The sequence below is a fragment of the Dermacentor variabilis genome, chromosome 6 (genome assembly GCF_050947875.1).
Source record: "Dermacentor variabilis isolate Ectoservices chromosome 6, ASM5094787v1, whole genome shotgun sequence".
NCBI classification, from domain to species: domain Eukaryota; kingdom Metazoa; phylum Arthropoda; class Arachnida; order Ixodida; family Ixodidae; genus Dermacentor; species Dermacentor variabilis.
This window is the reverse complement of record NC_134573.1, coordinates 182446781-182454812: the sequence shown is the minus strand read 5'-3', so window position 1 is coordinate 182454812 and position 8032 is coordinate 182446781. Positions and strand designations below refer to the sequence as shown.

The following is an 8032-nucleotide window of genomic DNA, read 5'->3' as shown; positions in this document are numbered from 1 at the left end:
TAAGACACAGCTATTATATACTTTTCTCTTGAGGGATAACGGCAACCTGCTGTTCATGAGGCGCCATCAAGGGGCAGCAGTTTGGCGCGTGTGGCCCTTGCCTATCTTTGTTTCCCTTTTAACGCGATAGCGTTAAGGAGCTCGTGTCGCAGAAAAGCAGGTGTCGTCGGCGTCAGTGTCGGCGTCGGCGTCCGCGGCGTTGGCCGTGAGCGATAAATCACGGCAGGCACTTCATAAATAAAAAGCAACTTCCAAGATGGGCTGGGTGGGAATCGAACCAGGGTCTCCGGAGTGTGAGACGGAGACGTTACCACTGAGCCACGAGTTCTTTTTGTTTTCTTTTTTTCCAGACAATCAACAGATACATCAATACACATTGCTCCCACCATCTGACAATATTCACTTTCCCACCGCTGCGCTTGAAGCTTGCAGTTGAGATTACAAAACTTTCATTTTGGCAAGGGCATCCATCAATGACAACAGATCATCGTCATACGCTAACTTCTTAAACACTTCCCGTAGTTTACTGATATTTTCAGCAAAATATGAGTTTATTGTTCTCACATTTATATCACAATTCCTTACAGCCATGCGGTTTCTCCAGATAAGGTGAAGGCCGAAAAGAAAGAACATGTCATAAGGTGTACTGTCTTGCACTGTGGATAGATAACGGATACCATGCGCTGTTGACGGCAATTCTTCTTTAATAGTTCTTTGCATAATATCCCAAAAGAAGACCGCACTCCAACAGTCCAGAAAAACGTGTTCTATAGTTTCAGGTTTCTTGCAAATCAAACAGTTAGTCCCCCATGGTAAATATTCCCCTCTTTCCAGAAGAGGGTTACAGCGCCGAAAAAACACAACACACAGCAAGCGAGACGGGACAGGCGCCTGTCCCGTCTCGCTTGCTGTGTGTTGTGTTTTTTCGGCGCTGTAACCCTCTTCTGGAAACATGCACCAACTAGCCCCCCAACAAGTATTACTCATTCCCCTCTTTCCTCTAGCCATGTTTTTACAGGCAAAGTATTAGTATGTAGTTTAAAAAAGAATGTTTTCACTTGTGAGTGACGCGATGGGGCTTGGCCAGTTGGTGTGGGCTGCTACAGATGGCGCAACGTGACCTGCGCAACAAGTAGCCGCACCGACATCGTCACCTACCTAGTCCTGCTTCCGTTTCCGGGAGCCTCGCTTGTTTTCGCTGTTTGCCCGCGACGGGCGTCAGTCAAGCCATTGCCGCTGGTGTGATCAGTCGGTGTGTTCAATGTAACCTTAACCCGCATTAAACCGTTACCCTACTATGCGAGTCTTCCTGCGTTCAGCCCAAGCCTCACATCTGGCGCAGTCGACCCCGAACCTCTGCCAAGCCATTCAGCCACGGCAGCGCAAGAACGACGGTCAGTACGCCTCTTCAGCCGCATTCGGCATTGTAGTCGCGCCCTCACGCCGCCGAAGACTCACGCCTGAAGATACTTCAGCCATTTTACCGCTCGTCTCTGTTCACTCTGCATCAGAAGAAAAGCACGGCCGTTAGATGAGTACTGCCGTGAATGTTCACAACTAGCCCGGAACTAACTTGAATCCCGCGCACAACCTGTGGCTTAGCGCTCACTCGCCTAGTCTCCCGTGCGCCCAGCCTCGCTTTGCGGTGCATCATGCCAGGAATTATTTGGGAGGAGCTTGACTCAACGACCATGTCGCGGCTCGGAGTCGACCTTATCCGCGATGAATTGGCCCGGCGCGAGTTAGAGAGCACCGGCTCTAAAGAAGAGCTCATTCAGCGCCTCGAAGCTGACATTCACCAACGTCGCGAGGCAACGCCACGGTCAAGCGTGGAGAGGGCGTTTACCGCCGGCAACTCAGGTTTGACCCTTGATACCGCGACGCTCGAAAGTCTGGCACTTCTACTTCAGCAGATGCCACGCCCCTCGACTACAGTTACCACTCTGCCAGACCTATCGTCATCGATTGCTTACTTCGATCAGTCTCCAGCACAAAATGTTAATGTCTGGCTCAATGACGTCCGCCGGGTACAGCAGCTTGCCGCATGGGACGACGCCACCACCCGTCTCATTGCCGCAAGTAAACTGAAAGGCACAGCTCGTAATTGGCACCTCGCTTTTGGAAATCACCATTCAACTTGGGAAACATGGAGCGCCGCCCTGAGGGAAACATTTTCATCGGAGCTGACCCTCATCGAATGGCAGGAACGCGTCATAAAGATCAGACAGGGCCCAGGCGAGAGCCTACAAGAGTACGCTTACGCAAAGCTGCGTGTAGTTGAAAGCTGCCCCGTCACCCTTACCGACGCCCAGAAGATTGATTACCTCCTACAAGGTCTTCAAGAACCACATGTCATTGCTGCCATCGCGGCTAATAGGCCGTTAACAGTGCGTGACTTCATGTCCACGTGCACAAGCCTAGACAAGTGCACTCAACGTGCCCATGACAGGGCAAGCGTAAAGCAACCGCTGCTTCCACAGAAGCCACCCCCTCGTTCATCTCAAAGTGGCAATTCAGGACGTCAGCAATATAACTTCCAGCCACCAGCTACGCCAACAGCTACAACAGCCCAGCCAAGACAGCGCATTTCCGAGTTGCCCAAGGAACAACAGGAACGAAGATACGAAGCCATTTCTGCACAGTATGGGGCCCCAGCATTCCGGAGCGGCCAAGACATCGCACAAGCAACTTGTTACAAGTGCAAAGAGTTAGGGCATTTGGCGTCGGCATGTCCCTCGCGTAGCAACAGGGCACCACCGTCAACCATCCCTGATGCCCAACAGCCACGGGCCTTTCACAGTATGCCTGAAAAACTTGAAGGCTCCCAACATCAATGTCCATTTTTCACGGCGGCTATTGCAGGAGTCGGAGAACATGAAGCATATCCGGACTCTGGCTCGAACGTGACATTGATTTCTAAAGCCATCCTACCTTCCGCAATGATCTTGCCATGGACTAATTTCCCTCTTGCCGTCGTTGGAGGTGGTACAGCGCTACCAGTTGGGTCCGCCCTCCTTAAGATAACTATTGGCCCTATCACTGGTGTGGTTGAGGCAGCAGTTTTGGAGAACAACGTCCTACCCCTTATTCTGGGTGAAGACTGGTTTTTGGCAGCGCGAGCCCGCTTGATCTTCCAGCCACCAGAGCCCACTCAGCTACAACATCCAGCCACGGGTGTAATGATTCTAGCCACTCAGCGTCTGGTCCCGCGAATGGCCAATGCCGTCATTTTAGCCCGCTCAAAACTTTTTGCACCGGCAGAAGCAACGTTACAAGACTGTCTACAACGAGAACCCTTACCTTCGCCAGAAGAGCCTCCCTGGCAAGTTCTGGCGGCGAAGACAGTGCCGCTGGAAAGCAGCGCTGCCACACAAGTCTGCACTACGGTGCCTGTGACCATCCACCCCGAACTTCCACCAGCCAGCCTAGGCAGCCAGCTCTCGCCTGAACAGCAGTCTGTCATTGCTGACATACTGGCCAAGAACAATGCCGTCTTTTCTCGGCATGAAGATGACATTGGTCACTTTACTGACACTCAACATCGCATTGATTTGCTGCCCAATACCGTGCCGTACAGCCGCAGCCCTTACAGATATACGCTAGAAGACAGGCAGTTCCTCGAAAGGCAAATTAAAAAGCTTCTTGCTCAAAATATCATCCTCCCTGCATCTGGCCCGTGGGCATTCCCAGTCGTTGTGGTGTCTCGCAGTGGAAAGAAACGCTTGTGTGTGAATTACATTCCACTTAATGAACGTACGATCAAGGTTGTGCACCCCCTACCTCTGGTGGATGACATCATTCAGGACATCGCTGGCTGCGCCCACTTCGCCACAATGGACATTAAGTGCGCCTACTGGCAAGTCAGCCTGAGACCCCAGGACTATGAGAAAACCGCATTCATCACCCACCACGGAACTTACATGTGGACCCGAATGCCATTCGGATTAAAGAATGCACCGTCCACATTTCAGCGAGCCATGCAACTGGTATTCCAAGACCTTCAGCCTCGCCCGGATAAAAGCGGCATACGAGTATACCTCGATGACATCCTTATCTATGCAGAGTCATTCGCCACATTCGCAGACTTGATGGAAGAGGCCCTCCAGTTGCTGCATACCAGTGGACTTAAGGCCTCACTTGAGAAATGTTCCTTCGGTCTCGCTTGCATCAAATTTCTTGGGTTCATCATTTCAAGCGAAGGCCATCGCCCGGATCCAGAAAGAGCAGCTGCCATGTACCGTATCGCAACTCCCCGAAACCAAAAGGAAGTCCTTTCCTGGATACAGACAGCCAGCTTTTACCGTCGATTCATCAAGGGCTTCGCTAAAGTGGTAGCCCCTCTTCAAGCCCTTGTCAAGTCGTCCACATTTCTGTGGTCCCCAGAATGCGAAAGTGCCTTCCAAGCTATTCGCTTAGCCCTTACAAAGCCACCGCTACTTGCTCATTTCAATCAATATGCAGCAACAACAGTAACCACTGATGCTTCTGGTGAAGCCATAGGAGCAGTGTTGTCACAATTTCAGGATGGCAAAGAACGTGTTATTGCCTATGCTAGCCGATCCCTGACGCTAGACGAACGCAAGCTTCACAGTAACGTGTGGGAAGGCATCGCAGTACATTGGGCAATAACAGTGAAATTTCGTCAGTATCTAATCGGAATCAAGTTCGTCCTAGTTACAGATAACTGGACTGTTGCTTGCTTGACGAAGTGTGTGAAACCATCTCGCAGATTTACTTCCATGCTCATGGACTTGGTTGAATTTGACTTCTCGGTCAGACATTTGCCTGGACGGCAGAATGTTGTAGCTGACCATTTGTCTAGACTTTCGTGTGCAGTCACACACTCCGCTCAAGCGCTGGTTACCGCTCAAGAAAAAGACCCCGAATGCAGTGCAATTCTTCAAAGCCTTGCTAATGGAGATGCCCCGGCCGAGTTCAACCTAATCGACAACGTGCTATACCATCGGACACCTTCAGGAACATATGCTGTTGTAGCGCCATCGTCATTGCGTCCCGCCATTCTCCAGGCACTACATGATGGTGCAGGTCACTTCGACGTCAAGCGGACTTTACACAAAGTGCAAGACCGCTACTGGTGGCCAGGTATGGAAAAGACAGTCAAGAGCTACGTGTCATCCTGCCAATGCTGCCAGCAGTATAACCGTCCAACCTCAAGAAGTGTTGGTTTTCTTGGCAAAATGCCAACTTCAGATGTTCCATTCTCGAGCATTGCTATCGACCACATAACTATGCCTCCCAGCAACTCATCACGGTACATACTGAATGTGATTGATTTTGCAACTCGCTTTATTGCTCCAGGAGCCGTTCCGTCAACCTCGGCACGCGAAGTTATTCAGACTTTGCATAAAGTATTTTATTGCTATGGTGCACCTGACCACTGTCTCTCAGACCATGGGTCGGCCTTTGAGTCGACAGAGTTCAAGCGGTTCATGCATTTACATAACGTTGAGCTGCACTATTCAACAGCCTACCGACCTGAAGGGAATGGCCTCGTTGAACGAAGCAATGGAACATTACTTACAGTATTACGGAAAATATGTGCTTTGGAACCTTTATCATGGCCTGCAAAGCTCCATGAAGCAGCCTTTGCGGTTAACACTTCGGTGAATTCGAGCACCAGCTTTTCGCCATTCCAGTTACTCTTCAGCTACGTGCCTAAGGTTCCTCTCCAGCAACAACGGTCGCTCCAACAAACCGGCCTTGTTGAGCGCGTCCTTGATGTAACAGCGCAACGTTCAGAGGCATCTGCCAATTCAGAAGCAGCTCAAGCCACCCGCAAACGCCACTATGATAGTACCCATCGCTCTCATAGCTTCACAGTAGGTGACCTAGTATGGATCAAACGTCAAGCGCCAGCGCCCCACGAGAAAATGGCACCGCGCTTTAGAGGGCTCTACCGTCTCACTGAGCAGTTGACTGCATCCACATTCAAGGCTTTGCGTGTGTCAGGAATGACAGCTCGCCTGCTTAACCAGCCAAGAACTGTGCATGTTTCGCAAATTAAGTTGTATGTGCCTCCGTCATCTCATGTGGCACACCTTTAGTCCAGCCTTGAAGGGGAAACATCCGCCACTACAGTCCCTGATGACGAAACTGCCATCCACCAAACACAGCCTCAGCGCCAACAGCGTGTGCGCCACCTTCCCCGTCACTTGCGAGACTTCGTGCTTGAGTGACTATATGGACGCCAAGTTAGACCAAGGGACTTGGTCATCCGGACGGGGGTGGAATGTGAGTGACGCGATGGGGCTTGGCCAGTTGGTGTGGGCTGCTACAGATGGCGCAACGTGACCTGCGCAACAAGTAGCCGCACCGACATCGTCACCTACCTAGTCCTGCTTCCGTTTCCGGGAGCCTCGCTTGTTTTCGCTGTTTGCCCGCGACGGGCGTCAGTCAAGCCATTGCCGCTGGTGTGATCAGTCGGTGTGTTCAATGTAACCTTAACCCGCATTAAACCGTTACCCTACTATGCGAGTCTTCCTGCGTGATAAGGTGAAGGCCGAAAAGAAAGAACATGTCATAAGGTGTACTGTCTTGCACTGTGGATAGATAACGGATACCATGCGCTGTTGACGGCAATTCTTTTTTAATAGTTCTTTGCATAATATCCCAAAAGAAGACCGCACTCCAACAGTCCAGAAAAACGTGTTCTATAGTTTCAGGTTTCTTGCAAATCAAACAGTTAGTCCCCCATGGTAAATATTCCCCTCTTTCCTCTAGCCATGTTTTTACAGGCAAAGTATTAGTATGTAGTTTAAAAAAGAATGTTTTCACTCCCCCTGGTACAATCATTCGTTTCACACGTTTTAGGACATCTTTCCCTTGGCCTTCGCGGTACATTGATCGATATAATGGTTCTGGGAACATAATATCTATTAAATCCGAGCTTATCCGCTTACGACTGACTGTAGCCAAATATTCTATGGAAAAGTGGTGGTTTAAAAATCTAAATGCTACGACCACCTCACGTAAAAATTTACTCGTTGCGTAACACCCACCCTCCCTCATCGAGACAACAAAGTTAGGTAAGACATTGCTCAATCGGACTTGAATAACTGTTCGCAAGAAAGGATTTGTCGTGTCCCGTAAAAACAAATATCTAGAAATCAGTTGCTTTAAGTATAAATTTGGTAATGACAAGCCCCCCTGACCCAACTTGCGAAACAAGTTGTTCCTTCTTGTTCTTTCATATTCAGACTGCCACACAAAAACAGCAAATACTCTATGGAATTTTTTGAAGTTGAATCGGGAACAGCTCAGGACTTGCATGAGATACCACAGCTTGCTCACCAAGAAGATTCTGCAGATAGCCGCACGTGCAAATATAGAGAGGTCACGTCCGGCCCACTTATCAGTTTGAGCTTTTAATTCCTGCACTTTGCCATTCCATAAGTCGTTAGTGTCTCGATGTGTGCCTAATGGTACACCAAGATAAATCCCAGGCGTGAGCTTCCACTGCATACCTTCAAAAACACGCGGCGTTGTTTGCCCCCGGCCGTGCCACAAGCCGACACACTTATTCAGGTTTATATTGCTGTCCGCTGAGCCACGAGTTCGATGCATCAAAACGGTACAAAAGCGCCTCTAGTGAACGCGGTGTTGCCTTAGAAACGAGCTGTTTCTAAGGCTCAGGCGTGCGTCGCTTGCTCAGGTGCACATTTCGTTGTCGCGCCGAACGCTGCGTTGCTCGAAGCTCACCGCGTCCCATGCGGGGCGCGTAGTCGCTGCGCCGTAGCCCATTGTCTTACACCCCTTGGCGGGTCGACGGGAACGCTGTCGCGTTCCACTCTTGAAGGCGAATCTTAAGCGTCCTCCAATTTTTTTACATGGATGATATACACTACCATACGTGGCAGAACTGCACTCAAGATCATGGCCTGCCAGCGTCTTAGCGCCCGTTTACAGAATCTCTTGCCAGGCGGTTAGTGCTAAAGAGCTCAGGCGTTCGTGCCTTATAGACGTAGCCTTTAGTGAGTGGGTACATTGTGCACTCGAGTGTGGAACTTGAAGG

General features: G+C 50.2%; 1 protein-coding gene across 1 annotated transcript in view; it reads left to right on the top strand.

Moving 5' to 3' along the window:
- Positions 1-1550: 1550 nt before the first annotated feature.
- The window catches only part of LOC142586384 (uncharacterized), a 31511-nt gene continuing 25029 nt past the window's right edge, over positions 1551-8032 (top strand). Inside the window, exon 1 of the mRNA XM_075697632.1 lies at positions 1551-3860. Coding sequence (XP_075553747.1) covers positions 1653-3860 — 2208 coding nt within the window. The 5' untranslated portion in view covers positions 1551-1652. The remainder of the gene's footprint in view (positions 3861-8032) is intronic.